The sequence below is a fragment of the Anser cygnoides genome, chromosome 21 (genome assembly GCF_040182565.1).
Source record: "Anser cygnoides isolate HZ-2024a breed goose chromosome 21, Taihu_goose_T2T_genome, whole genome shotgun sequence".
NCBI classification, from domain to species: domain Eukaryota; kingdom Metazoa; phylum Chordata; class Aves; order Anseriformes; family Anatidae; genus Anser; species Anser cygnoides.
This window is the reverse complement of record NC_089893.1, coordinates 3,101,995-3,124,686: the sequence shown is the minus strand read 5'-3', so window position 1 is coordinate 3,124,686 and position 22,692 is coordinate 3,101,995. Positions and strand designations below refer to the sequence as shown.

At 58.8% G+C, this 22,692-nt stretch overlaps 2 protein-coding genes across 5 annotated transcripts in view; one reads left to right on the top strand and one right to left on the bottom strand.

The window, feature by feature from the left end:
• Positions 1–428: 428 nt before the first annotated feature.
• PAFAH1B2 (platelet activating factor acetylhydrolase 1b catalytic subunit 2) lies at positions 429–6,699 on the bottom strand. The gene is made up of 6 exons (XM_066981152.1): positions 6,542–6,699; positions 5,951–6,038; positions 5,333–5,422; positions 4,288–4,404; positions 3,226–3,348; positions 429–2,633 (listed from the first exon to the last, which is right to left on the bottom strand). Exons 1-6 carry the CDS (start codon positions 6,559–6,561, stop codon positions 2,355–2,357), a joined length of 717 nt encoding a protein of 238 aa, XP_066837253.1. The 5' UTR covers positions 6,562–6,699; the 3' UTR covers positions 429–2,354.
• A 918-nt stretch (positions 6,700–7,617) lies between these two features.
• Positions 7,618–22,692, top strand: part of SIK3 (SIK family kinase 3) — an 84,311-nt gene continuing 69,236 nt past the window's right edge. For 2 of the 4 annotated variants that reach the window (XM_066981141.1, XM_066981139.1), the window contains exon 1: positions 7,618–7,853. In XM_066981141.1, coding sequence (XP_066837242.1) covers positions 7,653–7,853 — 201 coding nt within the window. In that variant the 5' untranslated portion in view covers positions 7,618–7,652. The remainder of the gene's footprint in view (positions 7,854–22,692) is intronic. The other 2 variants (XM_066981142.1, XM_066981140.1) reach the window with 1 other exon arrangement.

Genomic DNA, 22,692 nt, shown 5'->3' with positions numbered 1-22,692 from the left:
TGGAGCTTTTTATTGGAGGACACATCCCTGGTTAGCGTCTCTTTAACCAAACGCAGCGACAGCACGGAGGGAAGCAGGGATGCATAGATTAAACTATCACGCTGCCTTCTCATAAAAGCCTAGAAAGCTGAAAAGCTCGCAGGGAGTAGGGCGCTTTATCCCTTCTCCCTAGGGGTGTGTGTGTGGAGGGGGGACGATAAATCTTTTCCCCAAGAATCCTCCACTGCAATGGATTTTCAACACTTGATTTTACACTTTTTCTTACACCGGCTTCTCCAGCAAGCATCTAATCAGAAGCGTGGATACCTTTATCTTAAAGCCCCCGCTGCAAGGCAGCAGGGCTACAGAGTGCATAGGCTGAGCGGGGCGTGGGGAACAGCGCATTCCTGGCCTGGTTCACAGGGGTAAGACAATCATCCTCCTTCTACTACAGCACTCCAACACTTTTTACTTTTATTTCGGGGAATTGGAAAGCTTCATCCTTCCTTCATCTGTGTGTAGATCACATATACTGGAAACAAAACACACACTATGCATGCAATCCAGGCAGAAATCCTGCTATGATCAAATCTACAGGAAGAGGGGAATGTAGTGGGGACATAAAAGTATTCCTTAATGCTAGATTATAGACTGCGTTAAACACCAGCACCCTTTATTATAAAAAAGGGCAGACAGACTATATACAGTACCTATGTACTTTCATTGCAGCAGGGCACAGCAAGCAACCTGGACACCTAAACACCCCTCAGTAAGCATACAGCACGGAGTGCCCACTAAGAAGCTGTCGGTTCCTCTCCCGTTTACCTGCCCAGAGGAGCGTGCCTGGCTGCAGACGGCTCTCGCACCCAGAGAGGTGCAGGGATCTGCGCTGGCAGCTGGCAGCTACCGCAGCACGAATCGCTGCCGCGTCCGCCCAGCACTGCCACGCTCCAGCTGCGGCAGGTAAGCCGAGGAAGAACAGACTTGGGTTAAAATTACTTTATTTGCAAGTATATTTAGCTATTCGTCTAGGGCTCTGCGTTTAGGGTCCAAAACGGTTTCTTTTCGAAAAAGAGCAGCTTTCACTTTTAGATGAAAGGCTGTTTTCATACCACCACTAGTAGACTATAACCAGCTCTCATAACAACAACAAAAAAAATCCCACCTACTCGCAGCCCCTGTGAGAGGGCGCTCGCTGCACTGGCTCCCTTGCCTGGAGGTGAGCCGCGTCCAGGGCAGGAAGAGGCTACACCTCGGCTTCGCTTTTTACTGTAAGAGGCTGTAGTTGCTTGAATAAAATGTTTATACAAGTAAAACAGAAGCAGTAAAGAAATATACACCTTTGAATCTGTAAAGCTTCAGACTGATTTAGGCCTTGCAAAAAGGGGTTATTCATACGGGTTTTCTTTAGGAAAAAAAAAAAAAGGGTGTAACAGTCATACTTAAAAAAAAAAAAAACAAAGAAAAGAACGATGAACAGCACTGTGAAGAGCCCTGTAGCACAGGCAACTCAAAGGAATGAAATGTCAGTTCTATAGTAGCGAGGAAGTAACTACCTTGTGTGATATTAACTGGATAATTAAAAATACTAAACTGAACAACTGTTAAAAGCCAGCAACACCATACACAGACAGCAGCAGAGAACAGGACAGCCAGCAGCGCCTGAATGAGACTGCCCACAGGGAAAGCTGCGCGGAATGAGGAGTGCCCCAGCTGCCCGGCATGGTGAAGCAAGCACGAGCACAAGCACCTGGCAGTGTTACACACGCTCAGTTAGCGGTTTGTTTCGTTACACTTCTGAATTCCAGTTTCATGCTGCTTCAGAAAGAAGGAGTGAGAAAGCGACACGTGTCGCTTAAACCACCCCCAGCAGGAAAAAAAAAAAAAGGAAAAAAGGAAAGAAAGAAAACGTTAAAAGGTGGGACCGAGACTGAAAAAATGCATCTGATCTGTTATTAGCAAGTGGGAAGTGACTCCTGTTCACAGGCTAATACACAGAGCACAACCCCTACAGCCAGGAACAGTGAGCCAGGAGCTGTGTACGGGCTGTCAGAGACAGGCTAACAGGTTCTAGGACAACCACAGAGCAACAATACGTGAGAGGGGCACAGAGTGACAGTCCTGTTCTCATTTTAAATGAGGAATGGTTTAAAAGTAAAACTCTTCTTCAGCTAATTTCCTCCTGCAATAAAACCAACCAAGCCGGCCCTCGTATGTACAAGACCAGTTAAACATCAGCCTTCCCCCTCAAAACACTAGGTACGAGCATCCGTAACATTCTACAATGGAAAGTGCTTTAAGAAAGAAGGATTCTGTAGTGCCAGTGACAGAACTGATCTGATGGGCTGGAGGATGTTAACACTGACGGCAGCTAATCAGGCCAGAGCAGCTCGTTTCTCCTCAGGGGTCTCCTCCAGTAGCTGCATGATCAGTTCATGGAGGGGTTTGCAGATCTTGGCGTAGCCCCCTCCCGTCAGGTGCAGGAAATCAAACATGTCGTGGTACGAGATGGTGCCATCCGAGTGCACGAAGCCGGCGTCCACATCCAGCAGCTGGACGTTGGGCAGTTTGGGGAGGGAGGCTTTGAGCAGGTGGTTCACCTTGGCATTCTTCTGCCGCAGAGGGTTTGGCTTCTCTCCGCGAGGCAGCAGGCCCTGACACAAGAGATAGGCAGTGAGGAGCTTTCACACAGTAACGATTTCCCTGCCAACGCAAGCATCCTTTCAGGACTCAGGGTGCCTGTGACAGAGGGATCTCATTGCTTTAATCGGTCCATTCAGATCTAATTTCAAATGCAACTGAAGACGGGCTATAAGCACAACTGGCAGGGCACTTGCATTTTTAAAGCTATCAGCTTGTGCTCTTTCCAAAAGCTGTCAGTGGTGCACTGAATGCCTCCGCTAACCTTCTCAAGGGGACAGCCACCAGCCGACCTGTTAAAACAAGGAGGCAAACCAAGACTTCCAAATCCCCGCTCCGATCTGGGCGCTTTTATCCCTTACAGGACTTCTTCCACAAAATTACTAAGTGGGACAGCGATGCTGCTAGTGGGAACGATCGCATCCACCTCTGGCAGAGCTGAACTTCTGCAGGGCCGAGCGAGGCAGGGGAGGCACGGACAAAGCAGAAGATAAACGAAGCGACCGCCCTCCCCCCCCCCCCCCTCCCAGTATCAGGCGGACACAGCGCAGAGAACACAGGGCCTCCTCACAGCGCTTTGTTTTCGCAGCACTCCGGGAGACATACCAGTACAATAACTTTGGCCTGCGGCTGCTGGGTATTTATCAGGCGCACGATGGCCTCGATTCCGCCTGCTACTTCTTCTGCTGTGTTTTCGTGATTATTTGTTCCAACCCAAACAACAATGACCTACGAGGAGAAGAAACGTTTGCAGCTTTTTCAGAACAAGTTCTAATACTCTTGCTGACCCTGAAAACCCTGTATAAACATCATCTGCGACCAGAAAGCTCAGTTAAGAACGTTTAAATATAAACCCACAACGCAAGAGGTCTTCAGCTGTCAGTTACGCTGCCTTTTGAACGGCATCTCACAGGCCTCGGTACAGACAAACCAGGATGACTGAAGGTTTCCTGTTCAGCCTCGGAGATGCCCGAGTCTGCCCCACCCCACAAAGCCTCTTGGCCAACACGCTGCAGGAGCCCACACTGGTCAAAAAGAAGGCGACATTTACAGAGCACGCGCTCCTTCAGGTCAGGGACAAGCGTGCAGCTCAACTTCTTTAAGGAAAGATTAAATGCTGTTAAATAACAGAAATACGAGTGACGCTGCCTTCCTGCTGGAGCACACCCTGCGTCACTGCCTCGCACCACAGCGCCTTGGTAGGCCGCTCGGTGCCTTCAGTAAAGGACTTCAGCTCAGGTGCAGACTTGGAAGCTGTTCTTTGCTACGTGTACTGAACATCTTTGCTGGCTTTCTACCAAAGATTTCACCACCCCTACCTAGAGGCTGAGAATACTCAGGCCTGAGACACGCTGCAACTCCAACCTGCACCTGGTGATGCTAAATCACAGCCTGATCACCGCCTGCGCTGTGGCTGCAAGGCCATCTCTCCTGAAGATTCCTCTGACGTTTGCACACTCAGCGGCGAAACCCGTGCGTGTGAAAGCACGGCCCTGTTCCCAAACACTTCCGGTTTAGCCAAGCACATTTCAGCACTTTATGCATGCTTAGTGCCGAGAGTTGTTCAAACAAGAAGGTCTCTTAAGAGTTAACAGCTCCCTCGGCTGTGCACCGCTGACGCCTCCTGTGAGTCAGCACAAGGCTGCCCGTTCGGCTTCCTGGCCATACCTTCGGTTTAATGTTCTCCAGTTCACCGTTCTTCAGTCTCCACAGAACGTGGCCGGTGGTGTCCCCGCCGATCCCAAAATTCAGTGCATGAAGCGGTGAGAAGAGCTCTCGCCATATCTGCAAGCAGAGATCAGTTTCCCATTTCAGAGGAGCAGCCTGATCGTGAAGGAGATACCGCACAGACACGCAGTGTCGTCAGCGACACTGAAAGGAGCAGTGCGATACCCAAAAACTCACTTCCAGAAATGGCATTTAAGCACAGGACAGGGCTTTACTCCAAGGTCCAGAAGAGGTGGAACTGCTGGTGTTCACTCACTCAGTCCTGGCACAAAGGAAGGGGAAGTTCTCTTGAACAGCTACTTGGTGTCAGGAACACAGAGCGCTGGAGCTGCTGTAGACCACGGTGTCCCTAACCTCAGTTAATGACATGACTGCTGAAGGCATCTAGGATCTGAAGAAATCCCTTCTATTGCCAGGTAACAGAACTAAAAAAACCTGATGGGCACTGGGAAGCAGCTCTCAAACAAAGTTACTCAGCTACTGCCACCGTGGAGAAGCAAAATTCGTGTTTTGTTCCAGCAAAGTTTTAGGGATTAAGGAAGTGCGTAAAACCTAGGCAGAGCCTTAAACAAAATTCCCTTCTCAGGGTGTCTCTAACACCTTCCCTTCGGCACCAGAAAATTAGGTTCGTGCACGCAGCACGCCGAGGGTTAAACGTACTCTGGCCAAGACACACCTACAGAGATTTCACTCCAGGGAGTTTGGAACCAGAGGTCCACTGAAGGAGCGAAGGGCTGTGCGCGTGTCCGAGGGGAGGCCGTTATTAATTGCTTCAGAGCAGGACTGCAAACGGCCGGAGATAAACCAGGGAGACTTTGTACGGGTGTTGGGAAATGAAGGAAACGGGGCAGAGCGAGGCAGAATAGACAGCAGTAAAACCAGGACGGAACAGAAGAAGCTGTCAGGACCGTGCATGACCACACGCTGCTGGGTGGGAGGTGCTAACCCGCGGGCCCCCCCAGCCGTCCTTACTGTTGGGCAGTACCTCATACTGCTGCAGCAGCTGCACCATGGAGTCCCCCACGAAGAGCACGTCGGGTTCCTTGTCTTTGCAGTCCGAGACAAACCTATTGTGCTGTTAAAAGAAAGCAGCGCCGTGTCAGCTCAGAGTGGCCGCTCCTCACCAGTACCTCTGCTGCAGGGCCCGAGCAGCTCCCCCTGCACGCTTCTTTCTCCGCGTTAACCCGTGAGCTGCTGGGCACCCCTCCCAGCTGCACGAGCCCCAGCGAGGGACGAGCTCTTGGCTCTGAGAGCAGCGTTTTGCCTGCTCTGGGCACTACCCGCAGGCAGCCACAGCGAGCATCCTCTGGGTGCTCCGCCCTGAGTGCGGGAGGAAGCGCTGCAGCAAGAGGCTGGGAGCGCAGATGCTTTGCCTCTGCTCTTTTCAAAGACACCCGCGGAGCGGAGCGCTGCTTTGCACTCTGTTTAACAAAGGGGCCGGCAATTTCCCTCCGTTAACGGCCCAGGCAGAGCATCTCCTAAAGGCGTTTCGCAGCCTGGCGCTCAGGTCTCCTAACGCCGCTGCAGGGCACCGCACTGCCAGCGCGCCGCCAGCCCCTCGGGGGGAGCCGCCCCGCGCCTCCCCCCCCCCGCCCCGCCGTACCTGCGACATCCACCGGTCGTCTCCCTGGACGTCCTCGGCGGCGTGCGGGACGGCCGCTGGGTTCGAGTCCCCGTGGCTCATCCGGTTCCTGCGGAGAGAACAGGGCAGGGGGGCTGCGCTCAGTGCTGGCCCCGGGAAAAAAAAAAAAACAACAAAAACACAAAAAAAACACAATCCCGAGCAAACGCGGGGCGCTGCCCGACGCCCGACCCGGCACCGTTTAACGGCCGACCCGGGACCATTTAACGGGCACGTCCGTTTCTAAACGACACCGACGGGTGCTCTGCCGCGGGCAGCACCGCCTGGCGGGCTGCGACGGGAGCCCCCCAGGGGTGCGGCGCGGGGATCCCCGTTCCCGAGGACAAAGCGGGGATGATTTTTGGGGCAAAACACGGTAACTCCGGGGCCGGGCGGGCCCGATCCCCGGCACGGCCTGCGCACACGGCGTGAGGCGGCGGCGGCGGCAGCGCCAGGCCGCGGGGCGAGGCCGGGCCCCGCCGCCTGCAGCCCCCGGCGTTGCAGCTGCCGGTGCGGCGCCCCCCGTGTCGCGGAGGGGACGCGGCCCAGGCCCCGGCGCCGCCCCGCACTCACGGCTCCCCCCGCGACTCCATGGCGCTCGGCCGGGCGCCTCCCTCCTGCCTCGGCCCGGGCCCGCTCCGCTCCGCGCCTGCGCCGCCGCCGCTTCCGCTTCCGCCGCCGCCTCGCGGCCAACCCCGGCGGGGCCGCGCGCGGGGCGCTTCCGGGCGCGCTGCCGGAAGTCCCGCCCCTAGGGGAGGGGGGAGCGGGGCCGGGGGCGGTGGCGGCGTGACGTCACCGGGGCGGCCGTGACGTCACCGCGCCGCTTCCTGCGGCTCTGTCAGTGCGGGCCGGGGCTGTGAGGGGCCGGGGCTCTGCCCCTCCCCCTGCGCTGCCGGTCCCGCCGCCGGTCCCGGAGCCGCTCCACGCCCGCCTCAGGCCCCTGTCTGCGGGCACGGAGCCCCGGGGGCTTCGCGTTTGTGCCCCCGTGTGAGGAAGGGCCCTACCGGGGGCCCGCCGTGCCTCACAGCAGGCCCCGTCCCCGCGCCCTGCCCGCCGGTACCGGCGGCGGGCGGCCCCGCACCGTGACCAGCGCTGCCTGCGGGGGCTCCAGGCTCAAACCGGGCCCTCCCGGCGGGGCCCGAGGCCGTGCCCTGCCCCCACCCGGGGCCGTGCTGCGCTTCGTGGGGGCGGGCAGGGCTCGGGCTGCCGGTGCCTGGCGGTACCGGGGCCGTGACGCTCCTACGGGGGCACCGCGGGGGTCCTGGGCCCCTGCTCCCGGCGGTGAGGCTGGGGCCGAGCCCCCCCCCGGGGCTGTACTCGGAGCGGACCCCGAGATCCCGGGCTGGGCCCCCCCCGGCGCCCCCCGCCCCCCCCCCCCAAAGGCGGGCTGCGCGCTCCCGAGGCCGCGCGGGGGCGCGCTCGGCTCCCGGCCCCGCCCCCTCCCTCTGACCTCCCCTTCCCTCAAGCCACGCCCACCCCTTAACCCCGCCCCCTTCCCCTCTGGCCCCGCCCCCCGGCCAATCGCCGCGCGCTGACGCCCGCCTCCCCCCGCCCCCGCCGCGCTGCCGTCACGCGCCCCGCCCCGCCCCGCGGGGTTGCCATGGCAGCCGCCCCCCCCCCCCGGTGAGCTCACGCGGTGCCGCAGCCCCGCGGGGGGGGGAGGGGGCGCGCTCCTCGCGACAAGATGGCGGCGGCGGCTGCAGCGGCGGCGGCGGCGGCGAGCGGCGCGGGGGGGCCCCCTCCGGCCCCGCGCCTGCCCCCGGCCCCGCCGCCCCCGCGGCCCCCGGGGCCCGCCCGCATCGGCTACTACGAGATCGAGCGCACCATCGGCAAGGGCAACTTCGCCGTCGTCAAGCTGGCCACGCACCTGGTGACCCGCGCCAAGGTGAGGGCACGGCCCGGCGAGGCGCGGCCCGGCCCGGCCCGGGTCCCCCCCGCGCCTCCCGCGGCCTGCCCCGGCCGCCCCTGCCCCGCTCCGGCGGCTGACGGGGCCCCGCCTGCCGCCAGGGCCCGGCCCGGCCCGAGGGGGCCGCGAGGAGCGGGGCCGGCTCGGGGGGAGCGGGGCCGGGCGCCGCCAAACCGCGGCGTGAGGAGCGGGGGGGCTCCGGGTCGTGGGCACCGGGACCGGGCTCGGCGCCTCCCCGCTGCCCGGCGAGCCGCGGGCCCGGCGGGCTGACAGGCGGCCGGCCCCCGGGGCACCCCCGGCAGGGGCCGTGCTGCGGTGGCAGCCCCCGAGCCCCCCCCCCTCGGGACCCGCCGGGGACGCCGCGGGGCCCCGCGCGGGCACCGGGCTGCCCGGGCGGCTGGGGAGCGCCTCGCTCGGGGGGGGCAGGACGAGGGGTTTGGCCTCGGTGCTGGCGTCGTTATGTAAATGGGAAGAGCCGCGTTCCGCGGGTACCTCGGCGTAAATCAGAAAGTTGTTCTGCTTGGCGACGGTCTGGCTTTTTGCCCAGGTAACCGGGTGAAATTCACCTCGGTTATTTCTGTTCAGAAATCAGTTGCCCGACGTCCCCCCGGACAGTTCCGTTTGGAAGCGGGTTTTATCCGCGCGTGTTGCGCGGACTGACACCGGCCGCTGGGCCTTCGAGCGCTCGATGCCGCGGTTCCACCTGCAGCTCAGCTCCTGTTGTGCTCTGCAGGGCCCGGCCGTTGGTTTCGCCATGACAGAGCTGAGCTTTCCCCGTAGGAACGGGGGCGATAACAGCTCGGATGCTCAAACGAACGCCTGATCCTCTTGAGTAGGGATCAGCCCTTTGACTCCAAGCCGCATCCCTGTTTTCAGCCTCTCTTTTTGAGCCAAGGCTTCTCTTGGATGGCGTTCACTCAAAGTTTGCAAAATACCGAAGCAGAGACTCTTGTTTGCGTTCAGATGGTTGATTTTTCTGGAGAATGGCAGAATGTACGCAGAGTTGTCTTTGGAAGCTGTCTTCAGGGTTGACAGGACGGGAGCGAGGTTCGATGCTTTGCGTGTGAGTGATGGGAGAGGTGAAACTGGGATCGTGGTGGGTGGGAGGGACGTGGCTGTGCTGCCCGGCAGCTCCCGAACGTCTGCGCTGACGGGGGTGCGGGTGGTTGGGTTCGCTGTGGGACGGGAGGTCTCCTTGTTGCCTTGTGTCGCCGGGCCCAGCGGAGGTGGTGTCTGCGGTGCCCTCTGTGCTTCTGAAGCGCCCCTCGGCTGGCGGGGCAGAGGCAGCCCCTGCGGCTGCACTGGGTGAATGAGGTACCTGCGCTGCGAGCAACTGGCGGAGTAGCGGGGAGCTGAAACTGGACCTGGAAGCTTTCCTAACTCCGAGGTCGGGTTTCCCTTAAAATCCCACCCTGCCAAGAGGAGCGCAAGCGAAGGGGCTCGGTTTGCCTTCGGTCCCAAGTGCTGCTGGCTCAGGACTCTTCTTTCTCTGCGGGGGCTGTCGCTGCTGGCTCGGGGAGAGGAGGGAGGGAGGGGGAAAGAGCTGTTTGCTTCGGGCTCTGGGACTCGTGGGGTTAGAGGGGAGGTACAGGTGTAAAATACCTCGGAAAGGGCAGATCTGCATGGAAAGTCTTCTTGAAACGGCAAGGGGAACAGCAAACAGCCGCTGGCAGCTTTGTTTTCAGCCCAGCCATACTTTAAACAGTTCGGCTTCATGGAAATGGCTTAGGGGAAAGCAAAGGCGTTGGGAAGCGTTCCCACCGGTGGTCTGCAAGAACCCTTTGGACGTTAAACACAACTGGGGCACGGTTGTTGCGTGTGCTGGCAGCTCCTTCCAGAGATGTGCTCTTCCAGCGGTAGCTGCGTGGACGACCCAGGCGGCGTTCAAATATAGCCACCAAATCCCTGCGCGGACCTGACCCCGTGTCACGTTCCCGTAGAGAAAAGCTGGTTTGCTCATCACGGCCCCTCCTCGGGAGCCGTGCGCCTCTGCCTTGGGAGGAATTCCAGCGCAAGTGTCCGTGCGGATTTTAAGAGCGTTGTACCCTGTCTTTTCAGGTTACGGTGAAGGTAAAAATTAATAACTTGTGTTCATTGCTGCTCGCGAATGTAAAAGGTGGTCTCTTGATAAGGTTCTGCAGCCTGTTTTCCTTTCCTATGGACATTTACCAGGGCGAGCGGACTTTGATGTGACATCTGAAGATAACAGCTTGAGCGTTCCTGGCTCGTGTTCCCTTTTACCTCTAAAAAAAAAGGCAGAGCGCTTTGGTGGCTGTTCTTGTATTAAAGGACTGGGATTTCTGTGCCGTTTTGAAACTGAAGGACTGCGTTTATTTACAGAGAGGAGGAGGAGAGCGTGTGCTGGGCGCGCCTGGCTCTAATGGCCTGGCACGTCCTGCTGACACAGAGCATTGCAGTTTACATATAACTGGATTTCACAAGTTGAATGTGGGTCAGCAGCGTTGGGGACACTACCGAAAGGGAATGTTAATCATCCTAAAGGGCAGGAGGCCTGTATTCGTAATTGTCTTTGCTGGAGCTAATGAAATAGCAAGGGACAGTTGACAATTTGTGCGTTAACCAGGCCGGCGATTTCCATTCAGTCCCTGGCCGCGCGAGGCTGGGATCCTGTGCTCTGTGCGAGCGCCGCTCCCATAGCGGCACGGGAACCGGGGCTGGCTCCCTGAGCGGGACCCATCCACCTGCAGGGTGTCTGGCTGCATCTCCCCGCTTCTGTCCTGCTTCCCTTTGTCCCTTCTGACGTTTCACGAGAAACCCTTTTTCATTTGGGCTCTGAAAACCTTCCGAGCGGCTGAATGAGCCATTTGCCACACGGCTGCCACTCATACATCGTGCAAGCGCCCGCGCTGGAGCTCCAGCTCCGCTCAGAGTTGTTCCCAGCGCCGCCTTTCTTCACGAGAGCTGATGGATGCGTGTTAACGGGGGGACTTCAGGAGCACAGGGTGAGCAGGTACCTCCTGTCCCCCTCTCTTCGGTGCTGCGCTGCAGGCTTCGGGAGCCGCTGCTCTTGGTTGTGCCCTTCCAGCTGGAGCCAGCCCCGCTGCGGAGCGGGCCTGCGAGTCTTCTTGGCGGTTTCCCTGGTGCTGTCCCAAGTAGTGCGGCACTGTAAATGTTAACGTTAAGCCTTCCCTTCTTTATGAGCGGTGTTTCTCTGAGTTCAAGCCATTGCGCTGCGCATTGTATCGAGCTCGCTGGGAGCTGAGCGTTCGTTCTGTCTCCGTTTTTCTCTCGACATAGCGATGGGAGTTCACGGTGTTGGCAGAGCGTCGCCACCTCCCGAGTCCTGCGACCTGCCTGCTCCGTCGTCTCTACTTTTTTCAACTGTCTCTCCACTTATTTTTAAGTTTCTGGGAGCTTTAACCAGCAGCCGGGTAATGGACAAAGCTAGAACAGTTTGAGCTAGTTTTGCATCGTGGCCTCCTGTCTAAGGGGCTACCTGGAGCTGCCTTACTGGGCCACGACCCAACCCGTGACGCTTTAGTCCGTGACAGGACGCAGCCCTTCTGCCATGGCCAGCTGTAGTGCGGTTGGACAAACGCTGTAATTAAGCTGATTTCTTTTGCCAGGTTTCTAAGGAGCTGAGCCTTTCCTGGGGAATCGGAGACCTCGCTGCTGTAGCTGGGAGGGGGTGCTGCCGTCGGAGACCGGCCGTAGCTCCTGTGGCTTGCGTTCGGGTGAACTAGAGTTACCGGTCAAAATCTTGCGCTGAGTTCGTGGAGGTAGGCACCTTGGAACCAGGATAAAAATCCAGCTGGGAGACTTTGCTCCTAATGAGGCTTTGAAGCCCTTGGAGGAGCCTGGTGCGCGTTGGTGGCTGAACGCGGGAGGCTCCTGCGGCCGCCGTGACGGGTCTGGATTTGTGTCCGTGAAGCGAAGGCAGAGCTGCTCTCGGCCGAGTCGCTGGAGAAGTCTCGGCTGCTGCTCGTTGTCCTGCTCCTCCCGACCCGTGGCACGCAGCAGCGAGCTGTGTGGCTGCGGGATAACCAGGAGCTGGTGGTGTTCGGTGCGTGATAGCCCCAGCGGTGCGCGTGGCGGTGTGCTCGGGTTCCCTGCCTCGTCGGAGGGGAATTGTTTCTGGTGCTGTTCGCTTCGCAGTGAGCCGTGCAAGGGCCCTGCCCGGTAACCTCTTCCGGTCCTTCTCTTTTTCAGTGCTTGTTAGTGCTTCATCTGCCCCGCTTCTTGTTGCTCTTGGCCATAAGCAGGGCCAATGGATGCCAGAGGAGCTGGTGATCCACAGCTATTGTAACACCGCTTACACGGCCTTCGGTTCTCATCATCTGTGTGCTGCAAGAGGGTTGTTTTAGGTGGGGGAGAGGTGCAGCGAAAGCCGAGGAGCTAGGAATGGGCCGAGGCTAAGCACAGTTGCTGTAGTGGGGATAAGGGGGGATATTTATTAAGCCCCACAGAGGCATTAACTCTATCAGCCGCGAGCCGAAATAGTGGCATTACACGTTTCATTAAGGCAGTTTCCTCGCCGTAGGAAATAACGTATGGTTACCAAGAGATTAATGCAGGAGCATGGTTACGTGTGAGACCGGGGCTCTTCCTGAGGAGCCTAGCGCTGCGAACAGTTAGCAGCAGGGCTGCACGTAGCTGCTGCCGGCAGTGCTGCCCTGCAAGGGGAGGGCAGGGCGGGGGAATGGCCCCGCGGAACCGGCCCTGGCTCGGCCGCCCCTGGCCGGGGCAGCAGTGTGAGGCAGCGGAGCTAATTCGTGCCTGCCGCTGTGCTGCGCCGGAGGTAGCGTCGCTGGGAGCTGAGGGGGCTACGGCTTGTGTGCCTCCGGCACGGCAGCCTCCCACCTTGTGCGCAGCATCGCTGCCTCCCGAGCGCTGCGGCTGCCGCAGCAGGTGGCCGAGCGGTGCCCGTCTCTCTTCCTCGGAGGTGCCCCGCGAAGGCTCCGCGGGTGACGGAGGAGGGTTTGGAGAGCCAGTGCTCCCCTTTGGGTTGGAAGGGGGAATCCTGTTAAGGAGGAAATGGGGGAATAGCAGCGCGCTGCTGGGAGAGCGGCTCCGTGGTGCTGGACGCTGTCACGGGTAAGCAGCAGCTGAAGCGTGGGGACGTTGCTGCGGGGCTGCCAGCACAGCAGAGGTTCAGGTTTTTGGTTGAAGTTCTGCCTGGCCGAAGAGATTCTTGCGTGGATTCTGCTTCCCTTGGGAGCTGTGAGGGGCGCTGGCATCTGTCAGGTGTCGGTCCTGCGGCCACACGCTGCAGCCAGGGTTAAACGGGCTCAAGTGTCTCCCCTCGGAGCTTGCGTGGGTCTGACCAGAGCAATTTTGAAATCCCATAGTTAAACCGTTGTGCTCGTTTATTGCAGACGGGGCCTTTCTGCTGATCCCGGTCCAGGGGCTTAATACGCTGCATTAACGCTTAAATGAAGAAACCACCGAGGGCTGATTCATTGTTAGTCATTATGTGTCTCTCTTCTAGGAGCTCTGACCCCAAGTCTCTGCCGTTGAGGCTGAGCCTCACCCTCCGCTAAATGGCCATCAAACGGGCTCCATAAAAAGGGAATTATGTGGCTGGCTTCAGCCAAGTTTCAAAGTAGTCGAATCATACTAACCCACGCAAACAAACTCCCACAGCCGGTGGAACTGACACGTTGTGCCCAAAAATAGCCCGGCTTTTGGCTGCGTGTGCGGGGGGAGACCAGCCCGGCTCGGCTGTGCTCCTCGGAGGCCGGGCAGGATATCCCGGGGCTGCCCCACGCACCGACGGCAGAAGGCGTCGGTCCTGGCGCTGCCATCTCGGTGTGCCGGGTGGCCGGAGCCATCTGCGGGCATCGAGATGTTCCTCGTGGATGCGGAGAGCGGCCTCCGGTCGGTATCACGTAACGCCGGCGGTAGCTTCGTTACCGACAGCCAAATTCCGCGTTTTGTGCCATTTCGGTACCTCCTCGGTGTTCGCTGCGTTGCTGTGCAGCAATCGGGAGCTGTGCCTTCAATTTCTTAAAGGACCTGACGCAATTACAGTGCATTAATTACCAAGGTTTGAAGATCACTTAGAAGAAAAGGAGTCTCTGTAGGGCGTCCGCGTGCCACTGCGGGGCTGGAGCGCAAGGCTGCCGTGGTTTGTCAGAGCGCCAGGCGCGGGAGGGCTGGCGGTGCCAGGGGAAGGCGCGCGGCTCGGCGCTGATGGGGATAAAGGAGAACGTGGGGCTCAGGCATCAGATTCGAGTATTGCAAATAAAATCTGGATCTTGAGGCCGTGAATGTCTGCTGCCTTTCAGCAAACAGATGGATGCTTCGTGTCTCCTTCCAATAACTTCTAAAATATGGTTAGTGCCATGCGAAGCAGTCTTGATGAAATGGACCCGGCGAAATGCTTTCAAGGCTGAGGAAGCGTGCGTGGATTTCTGCAAAAAGACACATTTCCTTCAGGCTTTTCCTTCTCTACCAGCCCTCTCAGCTCGTGCTCGCTTGGACTACCTCCCTTCCCGCGTGTCCTCGCCGTGCAGAGGATGCAGGAGCAGAAGCGGCCGTGTAACACGTGCACAGGTGTGACACCGCGCTGCTGGCAGGGGGCTTCTCGTGCGGCTTGGCCATCAGCTGGGGGAAACGCTCAGCCTGTGGTACTCCCGAATCTCTCTCCTCGGTTGGCTCCAGGTCTGTTTCTGGTCCCCCTCGTGGTGTCTCGCTCAAGCCCAGAGGCTTCTCTCCAGCGGCCAAGGGCGGGCAAGTTGGAGCTGATGAGGCTTCCCCTAAAAACTAATTGTGGCGTTCAACAACATCCAAGTCTTTTTAATGGACTTTGCAGGAATCAGCCGATGAGCTGTGTGTAGCCGTGCGAGTCCGACCAGATAAGGTGCTGAACCGCGGCGGGGATCCTGATTTATGGCCGGTTGCCACTGGTGGGGTGAAAGGAGCCGAGCTGTTCGGTGCAGTGCTGCTGCTCGGAGGTGTGTCGGGGTGGCCCCGGCCAGGCAAAGCGATCACTTGTGAGGGGGGGCAGGCGTTTGGGGACCCCTGGGGTCGCGTTTGGGGATTTCTATGGGTCGTGTTGTATCGCGTGTGCGGAACCTGGGTGGGCAAAGCCTCTCGTCACCTGGGTGAGTTCCTACTGAGGCGTCTGTCCGTGCTTTCCCTTAGCTGGCGGTGCTGCTTCTCGCCGTGTTTGCTCCTCGGGGTGCCTGGGGAAGGAAGGCGCCGTGCTCCCCCTCGCCCCGAGGCCCGGAGCAGCGCCCGCAGGTGAAGCAGCAGAGGCAGCTGAGCTGCCCTGCTGTGCTGGGGGCCGCTCTGCTGGCCGGCTGAGCCTGGGGACCTCGGCTCTGTGCGCTGCCTTGGGATAAGGAGGCACTAATCCCTAACCTTGCCCATACTTAGCTCTGCAGGGGAATAATCAGCGCTAGAGAAAAGCGTTCGCCTTTCGCCACTCGCTGTGAGTGCCCAGCCACGTCTCTGGGCTTCAGACGTGCTGGTTTGAGCTCAGCAGCGCTGTCGGGAGCTCTTTGCTCTTTGTGCTTGCTCTTCTCTCTCCAGAAACGCTTGTAGGAAATCCTTGAGCTGTAATCTCGCCAGTGGCTCTGTCAAGGTTAGCGGCTGGCCTGGAGTGCGGGCGGCAGATCCTGCCCGGGGCAGCGCGCGCGGCGTCCCGCGGGGCTGCAGCCGCCCGCGCTCACCCTCGCGTGCCGGAGCCCCTCGGGTCACCGCAGGGACTCCTCCTGGCCCCCCCGTGCCCTGCTCGTGGGGGTGCGGTCGGCTCCCTGGGCTCCAGGTGGCTGGGAAACGGGAGTGGTGGCTGCGGGAAGCTGGTGCCGTGCCGGGTGCCTGCGTGTCCCCGGGGCTGCTGGCGGCTGGGGTCGGAGGGCTCCCCCCAGGCCCATTGCTGCACGCCGCAGTTGGTGCTGTTTTCTGCGCGTGTAAACGTATTGTTGAGCAGGCTCGTCATCCAGCAACCAGCGAGCAGCGTGCTCCTCGAGTACGAAGCCCGGCTCTGTTCTTGCACCTCGCGAGCATTCTGGCGCAGCACGACGCTTGCCGGCTGCGCAGCAGCAGTTTGTTCCCGAGCGGGGTCTCATCGGAAACCAACAGAAATCATCCAGATCCGTCCTGGGCACCGGGGGTTTAATATCTGGCTTCGCCTGAGCCGCTTTGAGGAGCGTGGGATTGAAAAGAAGCTTTCCTTTCTCTGTTAGCTGGCCACTCCGTGTCGGTAGGAGCAGAGCACGGGGCTGCTGGAGGAGAAGGAAACCTCGGCGCTGACGTCCGCGGGGCTTGCTGCCGCGTGGGCGGTCGGTGCCCGCTGCCCTGGCAGAGGTGCAGGGGCTGTGCATTTCCCACAGCGGCTGAGTTATATGGGGAAACCTTTGCTTAGTCAGAACAAAATATTAATGTTTTTTTCAGCCAAGTTGGGACTCGGATTACATAGTAAAAAGACGAGCGAGGGCTGACTGTAGGTATTTTCCCACTCAGTCGGCGCTACTGCCGCTTGAGTCATTTGCGAGCTGTGTGGGCCTTCGTCTCCACTTCCCGCTGTCGGTGTGCCGTGGTGCTGCAGGTCCCGGGCCGGTGCGGCAGGCAGGGCTGGAGCGTCGGCTGCTCTTACGCTGTCCCTCCGTGTGTGAGCTGCGATGGTTCAAGAGCTGCGCGACGGGCGTGGGGCTGCGGGGCCGTGCCACCTCTCCTCTCGGGCATGGCGAGGCTGCACGCCCGCCTCCAAAGCAGTCCCCGGGGCGGCAGCCCTGGCACCTGCAGCCGTGACTGCCTCGGTTCCCGGGGAAGAGAAGCTGCCCTCGGTGGTGGTGAGGTGGCGGTGAGCTCCAGGGGTTGGCAGTAGGGACTAGGAGGGAGCTCTGCTCAGCTGGGTCACGCTTCAGCGAAGCATCTGGCTTGCTTTTTAATGGCTGCAGCGAACTGGAATGTTTGACAAACTCCAAACAGTCATTCAGATTGTTTACCTTTCCTTGATAATTGTTCCTAAATAACAGAGCGCAGTTGTACGACTGCTTTGTAGGCCGGTGCACGGCTTAGCTGTTTAATTCTTGGGCTCTTTCTCTTGGATTTGTAAACAGCCCACGGGGCTGCGCCAGCACCAAATCGCTTTCTGATGGCGTGCCGCGAATTTGTTCACCGCTTTCCCTTTTGGAAAGGTGCGTAGCTGTGCGCGTTTGCTGCCGAAGGAATCGGCTAGGTCAGAACTAAATCAGGAGACCTAAAATCCCAAGACTTAAGCCATGGAGGAATTTCTGTCGGACAGAAGCCGATACCCGTTGGTGTTCCCTTGTGCCTGCGCGTGCTGCTGTCCGCACACAGGTGGTACGAGCTGGCAGGTGCTTCTCTCACGGTTACTGCGGTTTGGTCAAAGCCATGCAAAAAAAAAACCATCGAGGAGCAATAACTGGTTGGGGTGCAGGTACTGCTCACTTTGGGAGGCGTATGGAGGCGAGGTGAAATCTGTGCGTTCCTGTGGTTTGAGCTCTTTGAGGCCAGCAGCGGAGGGGCTGCGCGGCACCGACACCACCAGCGAGACCACAAGGAGCAAGCCCTGCCTGCCCGTCGCTGCCTGAGCAGCGTGGCGGGCTCGGAGCCGCGCACGGTGCAGCTGTTCGGAGGCTGCCCTTGGCACTGAGCAGGGCATTAAAAGGTTCGTGGTGTTCGGTTACAGGCGCTGCTCTGGCCAGAGGGGCGTCGGAATCGACACGGCGCTTGCCACGGGGCCGGTCGAGGCTGTGGCTCCCTCGCAGACTTCGTGGGGTGGAAGCAGGGCCTGCTGCACGGTGCCACCGGGGTGGGAACGGGGCTGGTGTGGGCGCATGGCCCATGGGGCTGCCACGCAGGGACGTGGCGCTGCCCTGTATGGGGCGACCGAAGGAGCTTCAGTGCGGTGTCAGGTGTGCAGAGCTCGAGTATTGGAGAGAGGAACAAAGGGAGCAACTTTAGAAATGGAACGAGAGCAAGAATCCTGTATAAAACTTGCTTATTCCTGCCTTCTTTGCTTTGAGTTCGTCCTGAAGGCGGGCAGTGGCAGCTGGAGCAGCCGTTCAGCTGGCGGCTCGGCGTTTCACTGCTCTGCTTCCCCTTCCCTTTCCGAGTCTCGCAGCACTAACGTTAACTGGGCTGTTTCACCGTAGGTACCGTTCTTTCATTGCATAAAACGACATGTAATGGTCACACACACGCGCACCTCGCTGGAGAAGCTCTCGTGGCAGCTGTTTGAGGAGCTCGCTCTGCCTGCCCGCGGTGGCTGCTGCTGCACCGCGTCCCGGCGGCCAGGTCTGCGCGTCCCGGCGCTCGGCAGGGAAGCGCGGCTTCCTGAGACATTTGCATCGCAAACCCTAAGTCAGCAGTTTGGGGTTTTGTACGGTAGGGTGCCCTGGCTTGTTTGAGTGAGTCATAATTCAAATAGTCACCAGAGCAAACGTGCTTGTCCAAACAAGAGGCGCTTTGCAGAGACACCCAGGCAGGCTGTTTTAGAGCGAGTTACAGATCTCCGAGGCAAACAGCCGAACGCCTTTGTTTTGCCACATGGAGGGCTTGAGACTTGAATGCCAGGCGCATTGGTCCTGGTGGCAAGGCTGCGCTCCTCCTTGCCCGAAACAAAGCTAGCTGCCTGTCCTCCTGATTCAGGCTGCGGGGAAAAGTGGTTTGGGCCAGGGGGATTTACTTTCCTTCCCGGGTACCGAACCAGAGGCTGCTCTTTGAACAGCCTGAGATGGCGTCCTCCTTCCCCTCTGCGCAAGGCTCAGCTGTGCACCCGAGTTGGTGGTGGCAAAATCCAGTGCCTGAATGTTCAGGTGTTTGTTAGAGAACGAAGATCAGCTCCCAGTTGAAAGAGTAATTAGGATTGTTTTTTTCTTCTTCGTTAGGAGTTTTTTCATGCTAAACGTGTTTTGAGATCGCGAGTTGTAGTTCCAGACGTGTTTGTTCTGATCCTTTGGCTTCAGCTGGCTTTGTGCAGAGGAGGGTACGGGTGGCTCCGCAAGATCGCCGCGTGTTGTTAGCAGGACTTGTCCCTGGCTTTGTCTTCAGCCTCCTTTAAAAACCCGCAGTGCTAATTCCTAGCTTGAGCAGGAACAATTTATGATGTGTGACTTCAGTGAGTCACCTGATCCGGAGTCAGAGGCAGCTGTCAACCACACCGACTTGAACACGCTCCAGAAACCCTGTGCCTGATGCTCCCCGCAGCGAGGGCACCTCCGTGGCTGCGCGGCGGGGCTGCGGTCTGTGAGCAGGGCCCGGGAGCCCCTCAGAGACCCGTGGGGGAGAAGCAGCGGTGTTCCAGCTCCGCAGTGCTGCTCCAGCTCGGCTCTGCCTCCTTCCATGGTCGTGGCCGCTCGCCCGCCTCCCCACCATGCCCCGGCGGAGCGGCCGTCCGCCGACCGGTGCTGTGATAACCGCCCCGTTTCGGTTCCGTTTTGGTTCCGTTTCGGTGCCGTTAGGAAGCCGGCAGCACCCCGGCTCTGCTGATGGGCTGAAAGCGTTGCAGGATGCTGCTTTGGCTTTGGGTAAGGTTTGTGTTTGTATCGGGCCCCTCTGTCCTTGGGCTCCTGTGTTTGCTGCTGGCTGTCGGCGCTCCCCTTGGCGGCAGAGGCGGCATGGGGCCGGGCACCCAAGCCACGTGCCTCCGCGGCTCCCTCCCGGCCCTCGCAAGAAGCCAGGGTCGTGCTTCTGGCGGAAGATCACACAGCTGGCGGGAGGCCCGAAGGAGAGCTGCGGCCCGCCCCGAAACCGGGTCCTGCCGAGGTCCTGGCTGCTCGGCCCCGGTGGAGGCCCGGTGCTGGCGGCAGCTGAGCCCCGGCCCTGCAGATCCCCAGAAGGCAGCTGTCCGCGCGGGCCTCCAGCGAGGCGGTCGCTGCCGCCTCATGGAGCAGAAGAAGTTGGGAGCAGTGCAGAGCTTCCTTCCCAGGTCTCCCGGCGTTAGCGTGAGCGCGAGCAGCCGACAGGATCGCTTCAGACGTCAGCGGTTTGTTTTCTAGGAGGCAGTCAGCTGCCAGCTTTTGAGTAATTCCTGAGAAGATGCCTAATGTAGGAACGGGCTTGGTTGTTGGCGTGGACACAAGTCAGCCCTTGAGTCACTCGCTCGGTGATGGATGCTCGCCGGTGCCCATGGAGTCAGCCTCCCTTCCTCCGCACCCTCGGGAGGATCCTGGGTGTCCGGGGCTGCCGGTGCGATCGCAGGAGACGTTGCACGAGGGGCAGAGGCCGAGATCTTGCTTTAGGAAGAATGACAGCCAGCGTCCCTGCGAGCCCTCGCTCACCCTGCGCAGCTGTGATGTATGCGCCTATACATTCACGTGGGCTGGAATTGTGTCTTTCGGCAAGCTGCCTTGTGCACCTGCGATGCACTTTAGATCCGCGTTCGATAAAAAGCAAATTAGAAGTTAGAAGTATAATTAGAAGTCGTCGGGGAAATGCTCTGAAACCACTAACGTCGTTTTGGAAAAATGTGTCCTTCGCTCGCGTGTCCGCGGAAGCGTTTCCTCCGGCTCTTCGCTGCAGGCAGTACGCAGGACGGGGCAGCGGCCGTGCAGAGCGTCTTCTCGGGCAGGTAGCAGCCATGAGGCAGGCTCAGCCGTGGCAGCGCGGCCTCTGGGAGCAGCTGCAAAGGAGGGCTGCCGGACAGGGGCAGTTCTCGGCGGTGCTTTTTAATTGGCTTTGTCTTTTAAAACCGCCAGACAGTGAGATCTGGTAACTGCGTGCAAGGGTTCCGGTGCTTCTTTAGTGAGCCTCATTCAGCAGATACTGATTTCCTTCTTGGTCACCTCTCTTTCCTTCCTCCCCTGCTTCGGTGGCAGAAATACTAAACCTGAATGAATTCCACACCTCCCAAACTTATTTAGGGGCTCGAAGCTAGCCTGCCCTTAAGGTACTGCTTCATTTTTTGATCTTCCTTTGAAGGAGTCGAGAGTCCCCGTGTGGTGTCAAACTTGCTTCTGTTTCAAAGGACGCAGGTAGCAAGAGTTACGGTTTGCAGAGGTTTGGTGTCAAGCACACGTGTTACAAGTGGAAAAATTTTGAGTGCGTAGCTTCTGAGCGTGCTTTGAGGTGAGTTCAGCGTGAGGGTTGGACTCCAGCCTTACAGACAGGTGAGGAGAACTCCGGGGCGGCGTTGTCAGGAACGACTACTTCCAAGGTCTAGGAACTGACCTTAATTTCTGACCTGTAAATGAAATCTTATAAGCTCTTAGCTGAAATGGATGGTTTCCAGTAGGTCAGCCCTGCTTGTGCCTGTGCCGTGCTCTGTCTGCACACACCGGGTGAGCTGCGGTGCTTTGGAGGTGGACGTGGGTGCTGGCGATCCCTGTAAGGAGCCGTGCTGCGTCCAGCATGGGGCTGGGCGGGTGCTGATGGCCGTGATAAACACTTTGTGAAGGCACTGGCCCTTAGCGCCGTTTGTCCAAGCTGATGAGCCTTGTTCTTGATTTTTCCCGAGCGCCTCAGATCACCCCAGGAACTTAGCGCTGCATGGAAAGCGACGTGCTCGTCCAGCTGGTAGGCCTGGGAGCCTCGCTGCCGGGGACGGCCGAAGGAAGAGGCAGCGGCGAGGTGGCTCCGGTGGGGTCCGGGGCCATCTCTGCCCCTGGGGAGCCGGGCAAGAGAGGGAGCTGCCGCTGGGCTGGATGCGGAGCTGCTGCTGATCTGCTGTTTGTGGCTAGGTAACAATTTATTTTCAGTTAGGCTTCTCTGGTCTCTAATATATTACGTTCTTCCACATATAGTGGAGCCGTAGGCTTGAAAAACTTGGGGAGGGAAAGCTGTGCGTTGTTTGAGAAAGCTCCTGAACCCCTCTGCTTTTATTGCATTCATCCGGCCAGTTCTGTGTTACCTTCATTTCCTCCCTTGTAAAGCAGATTGAAGGAAATGTGCTGGAGAAGTACCTCATCCTGCCAGATGAATAATTCTGGAGGCCAGCCCCCAGCTAATGTCATTACAGCGGCAGCCCAGGGGAAATTTGCCCAGGGTAGCTCGGAGTGCTGACAGCAGGGCTGTGCGCTGCACGGCTAACTTTAAGGCCGGTGGCTTTCCCCAAGCTTAATGGAAACCTGAATGCTTCCAAATTTTGTCAGCCACTGCAACAGGCTCCTGGAGCTTGCGGAGCTGCTCAGCCGCTGCCTCCTCTTCAGGTGACCGTCAGTGAGACGCGTGAAAACCCAGGTCCCTGTCAGGGCTGCGGCTGTCGAGGCAGCGCCCCGGGTTCATGGGGCTTGGACGGAAAAAGCGACCGGTGAGACGTCCCCGTGCTTCTGGCCCTGGGAACCGGCAGGGCAGCTGCGCGGCATCTCGGAGAAGGTTAGACCCAGAGCCCAGGAGTGGTAACTGCAAGGGTGGCAAAAACCAAGGATTTCTTTGGCTACCAGGTTTTTAGAGCCAAGTCGGTGTTTCAGGAGCTGTTTGAAACGCCAAAGATTAGAAACTTGCTTTACGAATAGGAAAATAGCTGTCGGTCTGCTAGCGATTGATCTGCAGGAGCTGACTTGACCAAATATGATGAGCCTAGCAACAAAGCCAGGGGAATTGGCTCTGCTAACAAGGCCATCCTGGAAGGGTTCAGAACCCGAAGGGCCTTGCAGTCACTTCTGTGCCACTTGGCCTTGCCTCTCTCCGCTCGTTTCGCTTCCTATGATCAGTTGCTCGTAGCTTCCAGGCTCCTGCAAAGTCCTCTCTCGCCTCTTAACCGAGGAGCAGGAACGTTGATGGTGAACGCTGGCTTCCGAGAAGACTAATTTCTCTTTTCCACATCAGTGTCACGCTGGCTGTAGCCTTTCTGTTGAACAGGAACATTCAGGTTGTGCAGATGAAGTTTCACGAAGCTGGCTGACAATGGGCTCTTTCTGCAGCGAGGTGCCAGGCAGGGGAATGT

Bases quoted from the DNA above. Each gene is read 5' to 3' on its own strand.
- PAFAH1B2 (XM_066981152.1), bottom strand. From the start codon at position 6,561: ATGGAGTCGCGGGGGGAGCC. The intron at 6,039-6,541 runs GTGAGTGCGGGG...TTCTCTCCGCAG, and splicing joins ATGGAGTCGCGGGGGGAGCC to GAACCGGATGAGCCACGGGG. The intron at 4,405-5,332 runs GTACTGCCCAAC...CTCTGCTTGCAG, and splicing joins AGCTGCTGCAGCAGTATGAG to ATATGGCGAGAGCTCTTCTC.